The 22,385-nt window shown below is 37.5% G+C and overlaps 1 protein-coding gene across 4 annotated transcripts in view; it reads right to left on the bottom strand.

Moving 5' to 3' along the window:
- Positions 1 to 5,095: 5,095 nt before the first annotated feature.
- The window catches only part of LOC149162786 (pto-interacting protein 1-like), a 52,128-nt gene continuing 34,838 nt past the window's right edge, over positions 5,096 to 22,385 (bottom strand). For all 4 annotated transcript variants that reach the window (XM_089437403.1, XM_089437401.1, XM_089437400.1 and 1 more), the window contains 4 exons: positions 16,023 to 16,296; positions 14,235 to 14,367; positions 13,896 to 13,982; positions 5,096 to 5,491 (listed from right to left, as the gene is read on the bottom strand). In XM_089437403.1, the coding sequence (XP_089293529.1) occupies positions 5,366 to 5,491; positions 13,896 to 13,982; positions 14,235 to 14,367; positions 16,023 to 16,296 (620 nt within the window). In that variant the 3' untranslated portion in view covers positions 5,096 to 5,365. The remainder of the gene's footprint in view (positions 5,492 to 13,895; positions 13,983 to 14,234; positions 14,368 to 16,022; positions 16,297 to 22,385) is intronic.

Below are 22,385 nucleotides of genomic sequence, written 5' to 3'. Positions count from 1 at the left end.
TGAGGATGTGTTATTCCAAGAGAGAAATTTTCCTAAAAGGATATACCTCGTGAACACTCGATGGGTATGTTCCTTGAGAGGCAATGATGATGGTGCCTATCAGTCATTGGTCTCGCCAGCATTGTTCTAAGATCTTAAGAAGAAATAGAGTTGTTAGTCAAGGCCTTGCTATGTGACAATGATGGTTGGTATCATGAGATGCTTTAACAAAAGCTAAGGAAGTAGCTTATGAGATGGCTTACCAATCCAACTCTTCTTATGAGAATTCTTCAATTTGAGAATGTCCAAGTACCTTGTATATGAATACCTCCCCAATTAAGAGGGAGTGTTGAAATATGTAACTAGGTTCAGTGTTCATAATGACATATGTAATCATGTTTTTATGTATTTAATGTAAAAAGAAAAATAAATGTATTATTGTTATTCTTGAGGCATTGGTTTCATGCTAAAGGAAAATTTATTTATAGGTCAAGTGGTCATTGAGTGCTTATCGGGTTTGTCATTGAGTCTACAAGTCAACTGAGTCATTGTCATGTATGGAAGACCCTTTTGGGCATGTTATAAAGAAAAATTCAATTGAGTCAAAGACCCTCCAAGACCTTGTCATGATGCTACAACAAGTCAACCGTCAAAGGATCACAAGTCATCCTCCTAGACATGGCATGTCGACCTAATGAGGCTCTCTATAAGCCTATATGTAAGAGGATAGTCGACCACTTTTGAGAGCATCCAAGAGGCGCACACAAGTTTTGATAAAGAGAAGATAAGAAGACCTTAATCCAGCAAAGAAGAAGAAGATTAAAAGAAGAAAGAATCTGAGCTTTTTATTGTAGCTGAAGTTTTCACACGTACAAAAAGAAAATTAGGGCATCCGTACAATTGTAGCAAGGTTGAATTACAGTCCCTACATGAAGTCAAGTTTTGGAATAATTTCCCTCTACTATACAAGTCAAATTATTGAAGAAGGAACCACTACCCAAGAGAAGGAAAAAAGAGATCATTTCTACCATATTTGTATCACATGTGCGAATTAGGGTTGTTGCAAGAGGGCCGAGAATCACAGTCAAAAATTCCCGTCTGAAATTGAGGTCGAAGACAAAGCAAGCAACTGTTGAAAGGTCAGTTTGACTAAAGTTGATTTGGTGGAAGAAAAGGCTCATCAAGAAGAGGTTGGACTTGGTCTTGGCGGGGTCTTGGTCAAGGGCCAAGGTCTTGGAATTCCTCATTTGAAGTTCTATAAGAAGAAGAGTTCTTGTGGGTTTTCCTCTCAAAAGGAGAGGTTTTGGCCCTGGTTGATCGTCTATATCTTGTGTCCTCTTGTCTCATTGTTCTTCATTGTTTGGTAGTTGTTGGATGATCAAGAACACTAATAATAATAAAATGAAAGAAGAAGCTAGTCAAGTTAATTAAAATACATCACAAGCAGTGCCCAAAGTAAGAGAAATCACCTAATCTAGTTGCCCTAGATTCTCAACAATTTGTAACATGCCTACATCACAATCACACTTAATATAATTTACACAGATACAATTCCACACAATAATGAACAAAGGCTTTGGATTCTAACAGATTTTAAAACACTCGAAACAGAGTGTCTATTTCTATTAATATTCACACGATTGCATAATTACATACAAGGCCACTATACCCTCTCATGCCTGATTTACATATGATTGGCCCCTCTTTGCCCTTTTGGCCATACTTGGCCTCCACACTCAATCCTCTCTACTCTCGTCTCTCTTTCTCAATGCTTCTCGGTTACATAATTATACACAAAATTTTAAAACCATAATTTGGTTCAGATCCACAAAATCCTCAACTATTCCTATCTCTAAGATCCACTAGATCCACATATCTCTCAAGAGATCTAATTGATCCCAAGATCTGTCTAAATATTTCAAACATTTTTGAGATCTCTCCTTAGAAATAGATTTGATTACAATATCCTCAATCTCAATCACTCATGTAAAATTCTTCTAGAATTATAAGAAAACATAGAAAAATAAGTTTAATTTTAAATAATTAAACTCAATTAGGGAACCAACTCAACATAGAAAAATAAGTTTAATTTAAATAATCAAACTCAATTAGGGAACCAACTCAACATAGAAAAATAAGTTTAATTTAAATAATTAAACTCAATTAGGGAACCAACTCCCTTGGTAAATGAAAATCCCCAGGTTTAGTCAAATGTGTTTGACTTGGAAGTAAAATGCTCCTACATCAATAATTGAGACTCTGTGAACTGCATCAATATGTCACTATGTGAACGTAGTTATATTTCGACTCCCAATATTTGACTGTGTCTTCTTGTGAACGTAGTTATATTTGGACTCCCATGCTCATACAAAGTCCATGTGAATGTGAAAAAATGATCCTAATTTACTTTGTTTCTCTTCGTTTTCATTACGCTCAACATGTATTTTTCGGATATTCATATACAAGAAACATATGAAACAAGAAATTACAAGAGAGACCTAGAAAAATACAAAAAATGAGTCATTTTACTATGCATTTCAAAAGTTTTGTCTATAAAAATTTTGATATCTTCGATATTGATTTAGACTACATTGCATATATATTGTAGTGTATATTGTAGTGTTGGAGGGTGGAAGGGATTTGTTGACCGAAAACACACATGACATGAACTGAGTATATATCTAAAAATTATAACTTGAAAGATGTATCTGTGATGTATCATACAAATACATAAGATAATACAAAAAATTATTGATCCTTCGATATTGATTTTGATTATATCGCATATATTGTAGTGTTGGAGGTGGTTTTGAACACACAAACAAAAAAGTATTGATTCTTCGATATTGATTTTGATTATATCGCATATATTGTAGTGTTGGAGGTGGTTTTGAACACACAAAATATTGTAGTGTTGGAGGTTGGTGTGTATTGGTTTTGAATGCAAAAGGCAATCAGGATATCCACTATGTATATATGTCCAACATATATCTAAAAATTATAATCTGAAAGATTGACCGTACAGAGATATATTTAAAAATTATAACTTGAAAGATGTAGATAAGATAATTTATAATTTGAAAGAAGCACTATACAGATAAGATAATTTTATTAATGCTTTAGTTAATGATCACAAAATTGGTCATGTACCATACAGATAATTGTATTAATGGTTTAGCTTAAATAAAATATTTTTACTAATTTTTTTTAGCTAACCTACAAAGTTGCTCAATGGAATTCAAAAGCACAAATAAATATATTATTTTATCAATATCCAGTAAGACCACAAAATTAATAAAACTCCAAAATACAAATAAATAAAATATTTTTATTAATATGAAACGAATAACAACAAAGTTTAATATTTTTATTAATACGAAATAATTAACAACAAAATTTAATATTTTTATTAATATGAAACGAATAATTTATCAATATCCAGTAAGACCACAAAATTAATAAAACTCCAAAATACAAATAAATAAAATATTTTTATTAATATGAAACGAATAACAACAAAGTTTAATATTTTTATTAATACGAAATGATTAACAACAAAATTTAATATTTTTATTAATATGAAATGAATAACAACAAAGTTTGTGAATGGGACTCAAGATAATTTTATTAACGTCCAATGAATAATCAAACGACCAAGTTGGTTAATGAAACTACAAAAAAAACTAAAAAATACACAGTGGGAGTGAGAAAGCAACTCTTATCACTACTTTTACTTCCAAAAAAGCAAACTAATCAACAAAGTATGAACAAAACAAATACAAAACCATGTCCGACTTAAAATGTAAAGTAGATGTCAAAGCGTGGTGAAGTTGGAACCAGAATGAAGAGAGGAGAGGCTAGCTCTCCATCCAAGTCATCAATCGCAGAGAATGATAACAAAGTTTTATCTGAAAGGGTGTGGCATTTCGTACTAATTTTATTTTAGAGGAACTTAACTCTTTAGCTTTCCTAAAGATAGAAGCTCAAGTTGAACATAGAATATAATATTGTGTTGAAGCTTCACTAAATTTGAAACCATAAATGAGTAGGTGATACAACTTAAATCTTGAAGATTATTTTTTCAGTCTGGTGCGGCAAGATCCGTACAAATGCACGCCTGGATATGCCAATTTATCCGTATAAACCTCGTTCTGCTATGTTCTATATAATCTCTATAATGGATACACCACAACATTTCCTTTTTTCTCCAAATATAAGCAAATTATCCTAAACAGGTGTATCAAACCAACAAATAGAATGTACAGATAGTCAGAATCAGAGGACTGATATAAATCAGTCTAGATCTATATTAACTCTGGATCTACCAAGTTCCAAGAGGGATCAAATCTCTTCACACTAAAAGAGGTTAAGGTTTGCATCTCCAGAGATTTGATCTCATCCCTCTCAGCACTGGGTAGATCCTAAGTTAAGGTGAATCTACGCTGGTTTAATTCTTAATTATAATTATAATTATTAATTTTACTTTCTTTACTTTATTTATTTTTAATTTTATGTAAGAGTCAAAATGTTTTATTGATAATTATCAACAAAACACTGTTGTAAGTTACAAAACTCTGATTTTGATTTTGAATCAGCGAAGCTAGGGCCTCAACCATAATTCTATGTTTATTAATCACCCATGTTCTCACTGTTAGGAGGTCCAAATCAACTCATGACTTAGGATGTATTGAAACAGAATTGTCCCTAGCCTCAACCATAATTCTATGTTTATTAATCACCCATGTTCTCACTGTTAGGAGGTCCAAATCAACTCATGACTTAGGATTTATTGAAACAGAATTGTCAACCTCCCTCGCTTAACTGAGATGCTAATCAAATAAGAAATGCTTTCCCTGATCAGATTTGTAAGAGCACAGCATTGGACTCTAGGACTAATATGTGATCAACAGTATCTCTGGCACTGCTCATGGAATACTATTCGTCTCTGACCTCTCCCATCTAACTTCTGCAAAGCTACACCAGAATCATTTTGATGACATGTCTAACACATTGTTTTACATAAAAACATTAGATAACAAAGATTTGACGAGCTCAAGCCTCAAACATAGCATAGATCTCAGAATTCCAATAAATTAATGGGTATAAAGAGTCTCACTTATAGAACTTCCCTGATGCTAGTTTTATTAATCGGTTGGAGTCCACAATTAGATATTTCACAACAGGAATTACAGAGTCAGCGACTAACACAAATTTAACAATGTTTCCGATCGTTCCAAACATGACCAAAATCTTCCACAGCATCTTTAATGCTGTAAAGAATGACAAAATCAACCATACAGGATGTTACAATTAAGGACTTCTGCCAGCAGAAACTGGTCTAGTATTCAGTAGAGGTTGACAAAATCAACCATACAGGATGTTACAATTAAGGACTTCTGCCAGCAGAAACTGGTCTAGCATTCAGTAGAGGTTGAAGGGCTTTCACCACAATGCTCATGTTGGGGCGGAAATCAGCTTCATACTGCACACACAAGGCAGCAACTGCAGCCATCTGTTCATCGCAAAAGCAAATTGTACAAAGTAAATAAAGTGATCGTATCATCTTTTGCTGATTAGTTGTACCCTATATACAGAAAGAAAGAAAAAATGTGAAATGTCCATCTAAAATCAGTTAGAATGAAATGGATCAGATAGCAGTGGTGAGAAAATCTAGTATTGAACATTTGGTTTATCATCAAAGTCTGCCAAATTGTTGCTACATAGAGAGTTGAAGCAAACCACAAAATGCAGTTTGCCTACTCTACTACAAATGTATTGATGTGAAATGAATCTTCAATCTTGATTACCCAACAAAGATTCACATAAAATAAGTCTTTCAACAATGGCATTATTAATGTTTATTTTTGAGCTCTGTCAATTAACTATGAGTGTCAATTAAGTATGAGTGTGAATATCAGAAATTGAGAATAATGTAAGACAACTGTGTAAAATGAAATCAAATTTATTAATGATCACACACAAAGAATTATGTGTACATATTAATGCATCAAGAAAACCACTGATTCAGTTTCTAGGTTTTCTTGGACTCTAACAACTAATTGCCACCACACACTAACCCAAAACATAACCCAAGGATTAGGTGTCTAACATTCCCCCCATAATCCAAAGGGATGTATCAAAGTCCAAGAATGAGAGCTAAAAATGAAAAAATGCATCTCAGCCAAGAGTTGAATGTCTCTTAGAAATAGTTTTCAAAGGATGACCACAAACCAATGATGGCAGTTTTTAAAAGAAAACCACAAACGATACCAAAATATGGGAGAACTCAAGGTCTCAACCAACACGAACTCTGGAACCTTCATAGCAATTCTCAGAACAACCAAAAATGTGGTTTTAAGGTGACCACTAACTCTGGAATTATCAATGTAGTTCCTCGAACAATTCTAAATCCGGAAATGCTCGTTCACAAACAACTCATTCAGCAAAAATTGAAGTCTCTTTGGCTCTAACTGGTACAGGTTGTGGCTCAGGCTCACTTGTGGATCTCTAACTTAGACTCGCTTGATCAAACTTCGAACTTGTAGCAGACCATCAACTCCTCAACCTATTATATCTTCTTGTTTTATAATATTACTTTAATAATTTTTTAAATTCTTTATTTAGATTCATTTACTTCTTTGGTCAAATCCTTTTCTAATTTTATCCCATTAACAATTCTTTTATATTCATTTATTTATTTATTATTATTATTATTTTTTATTTTTTAAATCCCCTTTGTCCCTCTAGAATTATTTTAATCTTGTTAATTTTAGGACCAAACCATTAGTATTAATATTTTATTCATTAATAGGGACTAAAATGGCTATATAAGTTTTAATTAATTATTTTATTAATCCACTTATTATAACTTCTTAGTTTTTAATAATTTTTAATTAGTTAATTTAATCTAGTTAATTTTTGGGGATTTGAATAGGACCAAACCATTAATATTGATATTTTATATAATTCATTAATGGTGTTATAAAGAGCTTTAATAAGTTTTTATTAATCAACTTATTGTAACTTATTAGTTTATAATATCAAAAATAATTTTTAATTTCTTAAGTTAGATTCCTTTACCCTTTTTGGTCAAAACCTTTTCTAATTTCTTCCCTTAGTCAAACTAGTTGTTAACCCTAACGGCTAGTTGGGAGCCCTCTACATCTATTTATTGCATTGCCTGGATCTAGTTCCTCATCTTGTCCTGAAGATGAACCACACTGGCTGGTTCGAAACACGTCGACGAGAATTTTTCTTATGTGATTTTTGCCAAAAGATGCTGGTACAAAGATGAAGTACTCTTTATCACTACAAGACTGGTCAATACTCTCGAACATATCCTGTGGTATGACCTGTAAAACTTCTTGGCTGTTTTGGACCAATCCCAAGAAGCAATCCATCCAAAATTTAGTTTCTCTCTTGCAATAGTCTTCTTTCTGGAACATCTATTTGAATGGTGATTGCGCTTTCCACAATGCTCACACAGGTGAAGATCAATACATTGATATTTCACATGTCCATTTTGATCTTTTACATGTCCAACTCTGTCACAATGTTGGCATCGATCAATTTGTTCTAGAACAACACCATCTAGAAATCCAGCACTATGAAATTGTATAGGTTTAGAAAAATCAGGAATATGAAAAGATACATCCAAAACATCCTTATTATATCCCAAACCAGTTCTGTTTTTGTTGTGTACAATTTCTTCCCACGGTCTTCTAAAGATTTTGGGAACTATAGGTTTCACAGCTATATGCAAACGACTCTTGCATACCCTTGCTTGAACATTACTTTCTGCTGCATCCAAATTTTCTTTTGAAATCACTTCATTACTCTTATCATTCTCTCACTAATAATCAGGCTCAAACAAACTATTTTTCTGAACAAGAACAAGTTCAAAATTCTTCTTTTGTAATTCATGTAGTTCATCTCGCTGGAATTGAGATTCGAGTTGCAATGACTAGATCTTATCTTGTGCATATTGCAAACAAGTTTTAATGTCAGAAAGCGTGTCCTCACTGATTTGGACACTGTTATGAACAGTAGACGACATTAGACTGCTTAATAACTCTAACAAATCATTGACTCTTGTCATTTTCTCCAGCTTCCTATCAGAGAAAAAAATGTAATCAACTTTGAAAAGGGTGTCGGCTACCACTAAAAATCCTATGTAAAAAAAAACAATCAGTTCAATACAAATCGAGTATGATGTTGCACGCAGTCGAACTTATAACTTTTTCCTTTAAATATCAATTCCAACCAATATAGCAGCAGAACAAATCGCAAACTGCCGCATACTCTGCTACATACATATCTCTGCGCACAACTTTGAATCAATGCTGGTGTTTAATGCAAATATAGAAGGTCAGTCAATATGTTTTGTTTCGCCATAGGCACAGGGCAAATCTTCAATCATTTAAATCAACCCAAGCCATCTCAGATCTACTGCTAGATTCTTTCGTAGTTTCTCCACCCCGGGGATAGCTGGGCCTCGATTTGTGACAAAGTCGATGCGCTTATTCTTAGTCTCGGCCAATAAAAAATATACAGTTGTTAGCAGTCAACAACTTCAAAGTCAAAGTAATTGTGCACAACTTTCAATGGTTCTGATCATCTTGTCGTTTCATCCACGGCGGGGTTTAACAATAGAGGTGGTCTCGAGGATGCATAATGTTTGTGCAAGATCAACGGCTCAGATCAATTTGTATTACATCAACGACGCTCAACAACACCTATTCATTGAGGTTTAATAAACGAGGTGGTCCCAAGGGATGGTCTGGGCCAAACAACTCATCACAAAATCAATGGCCCACATTCATTTCAGGGGGACCCTCCTCAGTTCTCTAAATTGTCGTGAGTGCTCTCGAGGGTGGTTTCCAAAACCACACGTGGTTTTGGTTGGGACCCGCGTTGTCAGCGTCCACATCAAATTTGTCAAGCATGAGGGGCTTCGTCAGCAACTCACGTCAGGATCCAACACACTTTCAACTTGTCCACCTCACCTCTGGTGCATCCACAACAGGACTCTTTCGCTACGTCAATGGAGTGCAAACTAGGCGTGTTGTAACCCTTCAGAACAATGGATGACTTTTCCACAATAAAAAGATACAGTCACGGGCTCGACGAGCTCACCACGCTTCAATACTAGGGATTGCATAGCATAATTATTTGCCCTCGGCTACGATTTTTCGTCACGGTATGCACGTCTTCATTTACTTCAGCGACAGACATGAAACAATGACTCGGACATCCCTCCAGCGAGAGTTCTAGGCAACGACCCCTTCAAATGTTAAATATTTCGCCAGCTTCACTATCTTGCCTGCTCACTAACTTCACCTACTCACGTTCTTGTGCAGGCAACAATGGCAACGTGCTCAAGAAGGCCACAAACAGGTGGCTCAACTTACTCAACAGGGCATATGAACCACCGCTCTCATTCAACAGAGCATTTCACCTGCTCTTATACCACTGTAAGACAACCAAATTGGTGGAAAATGAAATCAACTTTATTAACGATCACACACACAAAGAATGCAGTACAATGTGTATATATTAATATATCAAGAAAATGTTGATTTAGTTTCCAGGTTTTCTTGGATTCTAACAACCAATTACCATCACATGCTGACCCAAAACATAACCCGAGGATTAGGTGTCTAACAAATAGAAGCTAAAACAAAGAATGGAATAGCCACATCTAATTATGGGATTTCAGAGATCTGTGGTTTGTGTTATTTGAATTTCTGACCGGAGAACCCACAGTAATGGAGTTTTTACACCAACGTTTCGAATCCCAAATGGGATCCATCATCAGGGAAAAGAGAAAGATGATAAAAGAAGAGCCAGATGGACTCCATCATCTGGCTCTTCTTTTATCATCTTTCTCTTTTCCCTGATGATGGATCCCATTTGGGATTCGAAACGTTGGTGTAAAAACTCCATTACTGTGGGTTCTCCGGTCAGAAATTCACACATCTAATTATACTGTTGAAAAATGAACTTTAAGTGTAACATACATATTGGATCTATAGTGGAATTGGCCGCTGGATGAACATTTGGGAATGTAGAAGAGGCTATCTGAGTTTTGAAAGTCAGTGCCCATGTCACGGGTATTGTTGCAGTTTCTCGTATTTCACCAAAACAACAATTGGGAATGACACTTGATATTATTTCCAATACAGTTAACAACAAGTATGGACATGGCAGCAAATCGAGGAAATTGTTAACATCCTGCAACCAAAACTTTACAGAAAGACTGGGACAACAATTTAAATGCTCAGAGAAACTAAAAGACAACCCTGATCTAAAAGAGAGGCATGTATTTCTATGAGCAAAATGAGGTATTTATAAAGTAATAATGGAGATAAAAACGCATCTTAAGAGGGCCTACCGAAAACAAGAAGGAAGACTTCCCAGATGCGTGATAACATCAGCCTAACTGCCATAGATGTAGGCCACCCTTATACGGAATTGGGCCTTACCAAGGGCGTATATCGACTAGTATCTATACCGTAAGCAACTAGCCTCTTTTCCCATCCATTCACAAACACATTCTTGGTTGTTGTGAAAGTCTTAGCAGAAATCTGAAAATTGCAAAAGGTTTTAACCCATTGAATGGCTATTGTTTTTACATTGGATGCTGGGAATATGTGATATGACCCATGATTTTGGGGTCCTGCAAAAAGATCTCTGCATTGGCAGAAAGTTGAGACAGAATTTCCTTCCGATTTTTTTATTAGAAATTAGAATATCACACCCCTATGCATCTTATTAAGGTGCTTCATCTTTATAATTTTACTTTCGAAATAAAATAGTTTTATATGACAATCTATCATTCACCCATGTAAGAATGAAGGATCGTTTCCATAATTGCATCATCATGAACATTAGTTCTAGACTTCAAATTGGCAACTTAAGCTTGTACAGGCTTTGCCTTTATATTAATATAATGAGTATGACTAGCATCATGAGCAACTTGCATGGCTGGGACCATACAAGTCACTTGTATGACTGGCACCAAATGAGCAACCTACGTGATTGGCACCATGTAAGTGACATGACTGGAACCATACCTTTTATGTGCATACAAAAACATTATTAGCACCTTACAGGTGACCCATATGCAACTACTTCCTGTGTGAGCACTGAACTTTCCTTCAGTTTACAGAAGTGATGATGATCATGCTAGTCACATAGAGACGCAGATTATGAGCTAAGACCATGTCTGACTTTGTTAGAAGTAATGCTTCCATGTCATATGTGAGTAGTCAGTTTCCTATGTGTGAATTGTAATAGCTATCTAGATGTGTCGTCGCCAGTAATCTAGATACTATAAATATGTAATCATTGAGATCAATAAAATACAGTGAGTGTGATTTGTGTTGTGTCAAAACAATCTCTCGCTCTCTTTCATATTTCTAACATGGTATCAGAGCTGGTTCAGCCCTAACTCTCTCACTAGAGGGGCTGAGATCATGCAATTTTAGCCATGATATTTTTTTTTTACATAGATTACAGATTCGTTTAATAGAATGTACAGTGGTTTTGTGAGTAAATTTTTTGTTTCTCAATGTGTACATTTATTTCCTTTGTTTCCCGATGTGTAAATCTATAAGTGTGTTGCTCAGAAATTTTGCAGAAAAATCCTTCATCAAGCAAAGACTGCCGAAATTACAGTGGCTCATGTATGTTTTAGAGGAACCCTGTGTTTGTATGACGTTGTCATCCTGCTCAAGCTCTGGGAAGAGCCTGCTGGTTCATCAATTGCTGGGTTACGCCAGTGACAATACAAAAAGAGAAATGGATGGAGCTCTGCAGTATACAAAGAAGCAGCAATGATTTTGCCGGGGATTCGAATTCTGACGGACACATCTCATGTCAATTAACAATAGCTGCAGTCTGTTTGGTGTGTTTGCGGCAGATCGTAAAGCGCATGAGCTTTAAAGCAGTGACAACGCAATTGGATCCCAGTCTTGTGCAGATCGTAGGGCTGAAAAAATATTGGTGAAAAAGGGAAAGCTTGAGGATTTCAATTCTCCTACCTGCCTTTCCAAGGAGAACGTGAAACATCATTACCATCGCTACCATGGGTGGAATTCAACCCTGCAATCCAGGAAGCAAATGTCCCAAAAAAAAAATTCGTTGTTCTGGTATCTTGCCCTGCATGCCAAAACTATAAACCGCAATCCGAAATATTGTTGGTATGCCGATGTCAGAGCAAATGCACAGCCTGCAGAACTACGATGGGCGGAGGACGGAAACGGAGTCTACGCTCAAGCCCTGTGCAAGCTTCAAGAAAGAAAAAAATGTTGATGGTCCACCACAATACGACTCGGACGACGTTAAAAAAATGGAGGAAGGCTCTCTCTGACGTTGCAGAAATAAATGGTTTTGACCGACAGATGTGTCAGTGTGTGAAGACAGGGGTCTTGCACTGCCTTGAGGCGGTCTTCTAACTTTGCAACCTTCACATGGAATTCAAAGCAGAACATCTCATTGAAGACGTCGTGGAAGGATTATGCACAGACTACAGTTGGTCAAGTTCAGTGGCCAACCTTGGAAAACTCAGTTGCTTGTGTTTTTTTTCAAAATGAAGAAGTTGAGCACCATGGAGAAGTTGATAATGGTGTTTGTTCCTATATTATATTCAGCTCTAATATATTGGTGTGGGTTTGGTTTGATATTTAGAAGTCTGTCATTGTCGGTGTAATGTGAAAAATCAAATGATGAACCAATTGTAGAAATATTTTTAAATTGGTGGTTCTTGATGCATACGGTGACACAAGAACATATCACTAATTTGATTATGTATAATCTGTTATAAGTTGGTGGCATCGTGTGGAGCCAGGAACATCAGCTTACAGGTTAATTTGATTATGTGTTTAAGAGGTCATCTTGTATAATTGACTTCTGAATACATTCAATACCTAGACAACCTTCCTAGATAACTGGGGAATACAGCGGAAGACCATGTGTTCAACAGATGGAGGTGTGTCCATAGGATGGTTCAATATCGAGACTGACCCATCGTGCTCCGGGAGGTCGAGAAGCATCAATTCTACAAAGTATGTCAAAGATGGTCTGAAGCGGTTATGTTTTAAATGGAGGTCAAGTGACAGCTCGAAGATGTGGTGGTGAAGAAAGAGCGGTGTTTGCGAGATTCCAGAGTGGATGTGAGTGTTGATGAAGACCAGTCAGACATATATCATATTGTTGTTGTAATATGTGTTTTTAATGTTTTCCATGTAAGCATTAAGGGAGGGTGTTGGAAGTAATGCTTCCATGTCACGTTTGAGTAGTCAGTTTCCTATGTGTGAGTTGTAATAGCTATCTAGATGTGTCGTTGTCAGTAATCTAGATACTATAAATATGTAACCATTGAGATCAATAAAATACAATGAGTGTGATTTGTGTTGTGTGAAAACAATCTCTCGCTCTCTTTCATATTTCTAACAGACTTTTGCTACATGGTTCAAGGCAATCAACTTCAATTTGTGCTAACCACACATGAGCTTAGCCGCATAGGAGGTTTAGCAATGGATACAATCTATCCTCTCACTCAAGGTTCTCAATACGATGGATAGTCACAAATGACCCCAAGAATGGGAGGTTTTGCAATGGGCATAATCTATCCTCTCACTCAAGGTTCTCAATACAATGGATAATCATAAATTACCCCTAGAGTTTGAGTAGGTTACATTGCATGCCCAGGGAAATCGATCCATAGCAGAATTAATGCCCAAAAATCAATAAATACTAACATAGATCTTAGAGGATACAAAGAAATTGGAAAACAACATGGTAAAAACTGCAAGGGCCTGGCAGTAGATTTGCAGGTTAGAAAGAAAAGCTAAACCAAGACAGAAGCAAATGTATTGAAAGGAAGGGAGAAAAACAAATGTCAAGAGACTTGCCTTAGCCACAGCTTTAGGTGGATAGTCACTTTTCAATCTTGAATCAACGCATTGCTTAACTTTGTCTTCACTAAGTCTTGGAGTTGCCTGTAAAAGAAAACGATAAAACTTTCAAAGAAGGTGAAAATATCTAAACAAAAATATGTGTGTGCATAAGATTGTGACTAGTTCAATAGTCTAACTATTATAGGATCCTAAACTTAAGGCATGTTATAAGCCACAATGCTTTTGTTACTCATATTTTAACAGTACTTATGCAAATATTATATCTGTGTTGTAAGTTGGAACGAATGACGTCATTGTATAGAACTGATATATATTATCGCTTAGGCATGTTACCCATGTCACAAGGCTCTGTTGACCACGCGGCATTGTATGATCAACTGGCTTTCTGCCAGTTAACAACTCCAGGAGGACAACTCCAAAACTATAAACATCACTCTTTTGACTTAGTTGTCCTGTCATAGCATATCTGTAAAATAACATCTAGTTTAAAATAGATCAAAGAAATAAAGTCCATGTTGAACTCAAATATTGAAAAAATTTGTACATGTCTGTTTTGTTTTTTAATCAACTATATGCCTTAAACAACAGTATATGAGCATAATAATCATCTAAGAAGACAGAAACCTGAAAATCCCTTACAGTTATCCACAAGTTGATGTAAATCAATACCTTTCCAAACTCTCTATCTATTTCCTAATTAAGTAGCAGTAGAAAATTCTCCAGCAAGATAAATTTTAGGCATTATTTTCTAGGTGTGGACTCTGGAGTATCTGCATATACTGAGAAGCATTAGATGGCCATACAGGAGGAATTACATAGAAGAAATGTTGCCCAAACTATAATATTATGGACAACAAAATAAGAGCAACCTGCAATGTATCCGAATGAGAAGTCACAATGGAAGTCCAAAATAAGTAGAGCAGGAATAAATTGAGCTGAAACAGAATGAACATGCATTCTTCTAGTCTCCATGTGTTCTTCAGTTATTGCCATTAAATTTCTTTCTTAGAAAGCATATATATCTAAAAGCCTCAATTCTGCTAGTTTACTCTGTCATCTTCATTTCGTAACCTTTTAGCATTTTGATTTTGACAAGCTCACATTAACTGCTACGTTTTGCTCCTTTAGGCCTACCTGGTCTATACGTGTTTCCTTTTATTCAAAACACTAGTCCTGCATATTAGAACTTGGGCGTGACAATAGACACTCTGTACAGAATCCCTGCATCAAAAGTCCACGCTTTGCATAGAAGACATCTTGACCTTCACATCAATGAATTGGACACCTTACTGAAGAGCATTATACAATAGTTAAAACTTAAAAGTGAATTCCCAAGTTTATTACATTTCAACACCAGTTCACCTCTCATGAGTATGTTAAATTGCCAGCAAAGTATCTCAAGATTAATTAACGTGGTGCTAAATCAATATCGATGATCGCTATCAGTTTGATAAAGGGCATAAAGCCCCTGAAATGGCTCACAATGTAATCTTCTTCCAAAGCAAATTTCAGAATGTTTTATTCAGGTGATCAACGAACACAGCATGAAATATCACTGGGGCAAAGATGATGATAATTTAAGTTACACTGAATACCCGTACTGCTATTCCTTTAACAAAGAATGCCACCATTTATGTAAAACTAGCACTGCTTTCAGAAATTCTTATATATTGTAGAAACACTGCATTATTGATAGGAACTGTATTAAGAATGAGGAAGGCTTTTGCAGTACCGATGCAATGAGTGGTAAGTGAACTATTCAAACTCATAAGCAATTGGTTATTAGTAAATGACATTCATGGAACATTGGTTATAAATGAATGATTTTGAATATAGAATTAATCCCAAAAAACGCAATCTCATAAGAACTATTCTGTTGCAAAATGAATATCATTGCATAGCAATTATAAGGAACACTGTTTATGAATATTTTCAGATAAAGGTATTCTTTGTTCTTAACATGAAATTATTTTCACCCGTAAAATTCATTGCAAGAAGAAATTATTAATATTTTCTATTTATTGTGCTTGATATCAAGATTCAAAACTATTCTTTGGTTTGGTTCAATGACTTTCTCCAACCAGGATCCAGAAAAAAAATTGTCCAAAAGCACAGACTTACTCTGGAGCATGGTAGCCAAAAGTTCCAAGCACACGAGTGGAATGAAGCCGTGCTGCCATGTCAGGTGCTTGGTTTGATACATCAAAATCAGCAATCTTTGCCGTGCAATCATCAAAAAGTAATATATTGCTTGACTTTATGTCACGGTGAATTATGGGCAACTGAGCCTTTTCATGGAGGTACTCAAGGCCTTTAGCAGCTTCTACAGCAATTTTCACTCTCTGCATCCAAGTGAGTACCGGACCTGGTTGTGCTCCCCTTACACCTTTTCTACCTTCATCAGACAAAACAGTGATATGTTGAAGGCCTTCTATATTGCAAAAAAAAAATTCCAAGTATTCAACCTCAATTATTACTATAAATTCTTCAGAAAAATATTGCAATAAAAAATGACTAGGAGCATGTACCAAACATTTGGAGGCATTTTACAAAAGAAATTGTGTATTAAATTAAAGCATAAGACAATAGAAACATGCCAGGAAATTTAGGTCAATATTTCCAAACAGTCATTCTAGGCCTAAGCATTTATTAAAATTAAATTCAAAAACTTATAAATGGATCCATGCCCTAGTTGAAATTTTTAAATTGTATCCTGAATCGAGGAGTCATACTTGATCAATAAACTCCTTGATTGATAAACTGAGATTTTTTCTTTGATGTCAAACCGATTAAATTTTCGAGGTTATAAAGAGAGTTTTATGTAAATAGTTTTGTGATCATTTTTTGTCACTGAAGGAAATATTGTATTCCAGTAATGATTGTATTGAAGTGAAAGCTGAAGTTTGTACAAGTCAAAACATAATTCGAAAAAGTCGTCGAAATTATAAAGAGAGTTTTATGTACATAGTTTTGTGAAATTTTTTTGTTACTGAAGGAGGTATTGTATTCCAGTAACAATAGTATTGAAGTGAAAGATGGAGTCTGTACAATGTTGATTTTTGGTAGCATTGGATGTGCTCTAGCCATGAAATTTGGTGGAGAGGCTAAGGCACATAAGATCTCCAAGACCCAGAAATCATTTGGAGAAATTCCACCCGGATGAAGAGATATTAAAATAATTAATATTTTTAATGGCTCCCTAAGTCTAAACTTAGGAAAATAAAAAATATTAATGTTTATTAATATAAAATGGGTGGGAAAGTTCTAAGTGACGAGGATCAAGCCAGTTCTAATCTTAGCCGTTGATTAGGGACTTAATCTCGGTCTTTGAATCGTCAACAAGAAAAGTATAAGAGGAGGCTTGAGGGTCAGTTGGAGGCACACCAAGAAAGATCAAGAATTCAATTTTCTGGGGCGAGGTTTGCTGAGGAAATCGAGTTAGTGATCAGTTGCAGCGAGGGGCAGTTCAGCAAGGGATTTTCATCCAAGGTTGAAGAATACATAGTAGAGAGGCAGTGAAGTGCCAGGAGAGACAGCGCAGGCCCAAGAAGGGTTGACGTAGAGGCCGAAGGAGCCAGCGCAAAGGACGCAGAGGGCCGTAGAGGCTGACGCAAAAGCCGTAGAGGCTGACGCAGAGGACGTAGAGGGCTTCGGAGGCAGCACTGGGGAGATTCTATGGGGCAGACTAAGAGCAAATCAACCGAGAGAGGGTGACATAGTTCCTGAAGAGTGACACAATTCCAGAGTAGTGCTTGGAGCAACTTTCGCTGTCCAGCACAAGGAACAGTCAGGACTCAGAATCACTGTGGGGTTGATCATCCAGTCGCTGATTTGCCTGAATATCTGTCTCCAGATAGAGATACTACTTCCAAGGACATTCTCTGTTGGGTGAGCCATTCTGGCACCCTAGTTGTATTCAAGAAATCTACTTAATAATAAAACCCTCATATTTGTTGCACCGGTTTTCCTGCATTGGGTTTTTCCGGGGACGATTGTCCAAAAATAATGGTGTCCCTTGTGTTATTGTTCTATTTACTTCAGTGCATGATCTGTATATCTGTGAACTACATTTGTGTTTACTTCGATATTTATGCAATTAAATAAGTTGTTAATGTAAAGAACAAGTAGGAGATAGTAAACATAAATTGCAGTCGGGGTTTCTAATGTGTTAGATTCAGAAATTTTCACATGGTATTAGAGCGATTGCAGATCAGAGGTGACTGAAGACACCAGCCGAGAAAATCTGAGAATTTGCAGCAGAGAAGTAGTTGTCCTGAGAGACAGCGTTGTTCCAGAGCTAGAGACGCAGAAGGAGGAGGGACACAGTGCAGAGAAGGTGACGCAGAGGCTCACGTAGTGCCTACGTCAGCACTCTGAGCCAGGTGAAGGTGACGCAGTAGCTGGGAGGAGCCCACGCAGTAGCTGCGTCAACTATCCAGGCCAGTGCAGAGGCAGGGGGGGCAGATCAGACCTACGCAGTGCCAAGTCATCTTTCTCAACTAGGAAGGATTGACGCAGTGGCCAGGAGGAGCTGATCCAGCTCTCACTGTGATTGTGCAGAGCCAGAAGGGCTCAGATTCTTCAGTTGTCGGGGCTAAGGGAGCTGAGCAGATTTTGATTTGTGGAGCTGGTGGGACGTTGTTTCTGTGAGTGCAGAACAGTGTCTAAGGAGACTGAACCAAGGTAGAGGGAAGCACTACCTCAACAGATTTCTAGCCAAGAAATCTAGATCCGGGTTGCAGCGGCAAAGGAGGATTGGAGAGGAGTGATTCGACAGTTGGCCAGAGGATTTCCAAGAGGGAAATCAAGACTCAAAGGGAGTCTAGAGAAGAGGAGTAGAGATGGCAGTGAACAGATTGAGGGATCAGGACAGATTGGACGGGGCTTCCAATTTTGTCATCTGGAAGGCCAGGATCCTGGCAATCCTAGATAAACATCGCATCAAGGACTATGCCTTGAAAACAGTTGTTGTCCTAGTTGACCCTAATGCAAATGAGAAGTATGAGGAGGCCGAGGCAAAGGCGAAATGCATGATTCTAGACAGGGTCAAGGATCATGTCATACCACATATTGTTGAGAAGAACACAGCAAGGGAGATGTGGCAGACACTGACCACCTTATACCAGGGCTCTTCCGTGCAACAAAAGATGTTATTAGAGAATCAGCTAAGGTCATATCAGATGCAGAAAGGAGAGGAGATAGATCTATTCCTTCTCAAGTCACAAGGAATTTGAGACTAGCTTCCTTCCGTGGGGTCTACACCGGATCCAAAGTTTATGGTCAGGATTGCTCTGAATGCAGTCTCCGAGGACTAGGAGATGTTTGTCCAAAGCATTTTGGGCAATGCGACTCTCCCTAGTTGGGAGGAGACGTGGGCAACTCTTCGACAGGAAGAGATCAGGGGGTTGACTAAGGTGGGGAGTAGCGGTAAGGGAGTTTGAATCAAGTTAGAGGAGGAGGAGGATGCAGCTCTAGCATCTGCGGGACAGCAGGGGGTTCAGAAGAGGAAGAAGAAAGATATCTCCAAGGTCAAGTGCTTCAACTGTGGGGAGCTGGGACATTATGCCTCTCAATGCCCTAGGAAGAAAGGCAAGGGAGAAGCTTCTGACTCAAAGGTTGCTCCAGCAAAGGCGGAGAAGGATGTCGAGACTAATGACGATTGTGCCATGAGTGCTCATGCACCTCTAGAGAAGAGGTGGGGAGACATTGAGTTGTAGTTGAGAGGACTACAGAAGTGGGGCAGGATCCTTGAGGTGCCCAAACTCTTGGATCACATCCAACTACGAGAGCCCTTAAAGACAGTAGCATGATGACAGGTGTCGGGTGGAGCAAGGTGTGATGGAGCGGCAAGGCAGCGCTAGAGTGCGTAAGTCTGTAGCAGCACAGTGGAGGTTGTAGAAGTGCGAGAGGCACAGAGGAGGTTGCAACAGTGCAGTGGCAACAGAGGGAGCACAGGATAGCACCAGAGGTAGCTTCAGCATCACATGGCTTCTAGACTAACTAGGACGTCAGTGTTTGGGTGAAGTCAGTTACCTACTTCTCGGTAACTGAGTTGCAATCCAGCAGTGGCAGTGCTATGGGCAGCATGATGCAGCGTGTTGAGAGGGATCTGCAGTACAGATGTAGCAGTGGCAGTGGCAGTGTCATGGGCAGCAGTTCAGGAAGCAGCAGTGCAGTGGATGTGGGACAGCAAGCCAAGCATCAATACAGAGGACTGATGCGGAGGATCAGTGTGATGCTTCTAGGTGAAGCATTGTTAGAGCACATTCCTCGCTAAGAGGGAGTGTTGATTTTTTGTAGCATCGGATGTGCTCTAGCCATGAAATTTCGTGGAGAGGATAAGGCACATGAGATCTCCAAGACCTAGAAATCGTTTGGAGAAATTCCACCCGGATGAAGAGATATTAAAATAATTAATATTTTAATGGGTCCGTAAGTCTAAACTTAGGAAAATAAAAATATTACTTAATATTAATATAAAATGGGTGAGCCCATGGGGCTTTGGATTGACGGTGAATGGGTGCGCTGTTAAGGCACTCCTTGCGATAGGTCACCGGTTCAAATCCCCTGTGGGTACTTAGGTTAGTCTAATAGATAAAAAAATATATATAAAATGGGTGAAAAAGTTCTAAGTGACGAGGATCAAGCCAATTCTAATCTTAGCCATTGATTAGGTACTTAATCTCGGGCCGTTGAATCGTCAATAGGAAAAGTATAAGAGGAGGCTTGAGGGTCAGTTAGAGACAGACCAAGAGAAATCAAGAATTCGATTTTCTGGGGGGAGGTTTGTTGAGTAAATCGAGTTAGTGATCAGTTGCAGCAAGGGGCAGTTCAGCAAGGGATTTTTATCCAAGGCTAAAGAATACATAGCAGAGAGGCAGTGAAGTGTCGAGAGAGACAGCGCAAGCCCAAGAAGGGCTGACGTAGAGGCCGAAGGAGCCAGCGTAGAGGACACAGAGGGCTGTAGAGGCTGACGCAGAAGTTGTAGAGGCTGACGCAGAGGACGTAGAGGGCTTCAGAGGCAGCGCTGGGGAGATTCTGTGGGGCAGACTAAGATCAGATCAGTCGAGAGAGGGTGATGCAATTCCTAAAGAGTGACGTAGTTCTAGAGCAGGAGAAGCTTTCACTGTCCAGCACAAGGAATAGTCAGAATCACTGTGAGGTTGATCATCCGGTTGCTGATTTGCCGGACTCCGGATAGAGGTACTACTGTCGAGGACATTCTTTGTTGGGTGAGCCATTCTAGCACCCTAATTGTATTCAAGAAATCTGCTTAATAATAAAATCCTCATATCTGCTGCACTGGTTTTCCTGCATTGGGTTTTTCCAAGGACGATTGTCCAAAAATAACGGTGTCGCTTGTGTTATTGTTTCTATTTACTTCAGTGCGTGATTTGTATATCTGTGAAGGCTGAATTTGTGTTTACTTCGATATTTATGCAATTAAATAACTTGTTAATGTAAAGAACAAGTAGGAGATAGTAAACCAGAAATTGTAGTAGGGGTTTCTGATGTGTTAGATTCAAGAATTTTCACATACAAGTCAAAATGTAAGTTGAAAAATTCCAAGATAAAAATATTCGTAAATTGATGAGTCAAGAATTTGTTATCTAAAATTAAAAGAGTTAGTAGTTAAGTCAAGTATGTAAGTTACATTGTGGAACCAGGACATCAATTAAGATCACCAACTCAGTATAACGGAATGTCCCATTTGGAACTTTATACAACTCCAATGTGACACAGATTCATATACATGTAACAAAGACAAGATGGAAAATGTATTTCGAAATTTAATCAAATTGCAAATGCTGAAGACCATGGGAGCATGACAAAAATGGTATACAAACTCAAAATTAAGACAACAAAACCTAGAAGCAACAGATCAGTTGAAAGCATGATTGTTGGAAATAATCAAAACAGACTTGTGATCAGGTAAATGGTCAGATCAAAATAGAGATCAGATAACTCGTGATCAGAAGGTGGAGAATGACTTAGAAGTTGATGATAGACAGATGGAAGATTAGTAGTGGTGATTCAAGAAATTTATGGTTCACAAGTTGAAGACAATAAATGATTTGAAGATGTGCATGACAGTAAATCCCTAGACAGATTGATTAATTAAGTGTTGCTCTCTCATGTTATTGATTGAACTATAGATTGACATCAGTGATTAGTTGATTGACATGAAGAAAGATAAAGTCGAATTCTAAGAAATTCTACACTATAGTGAACCTCATCCACAAGGTTTCCGACTGGATAACTAGTGGATGCCAAGATTAGTACCCTAGGTGGACCGCTGGATCAAGAGATCCTTTGAGGACATGGAGAACTTGAGTCTTGAACCAAAAACAATTTTTGAATCACAATTTTTTTAGAATATGGGAAAAAAGTGAGACGATATGTGACCCATTAAAAAGATCCTATAAATGAGAAAGGGGCATATTGGACAAGAAACAGGTGAAAAATAATGAATTGTTCAAGTGA

Source organism: Pinus tabuliformis, chromosome 5_2 (assembly GCF_031772625.1).
Source record: "Pinus tabuliformis cultivar Carrire ecotype Pingquan chromosome 5_2, CPIR1, whole genome shotgun sequence".
Taxonomy (NCBI): domain Eukaryota; kingdom Viridiplantae; phylum Streptophyta; class Pinopsida; order Pinales; family Pinaceae; genus Pinus; species Pinus tabuliformis.
Note: the sequence above shows the minus strand (reverse complement) of the source record. Positions and strands in the feature narration are given on the sequence as shown.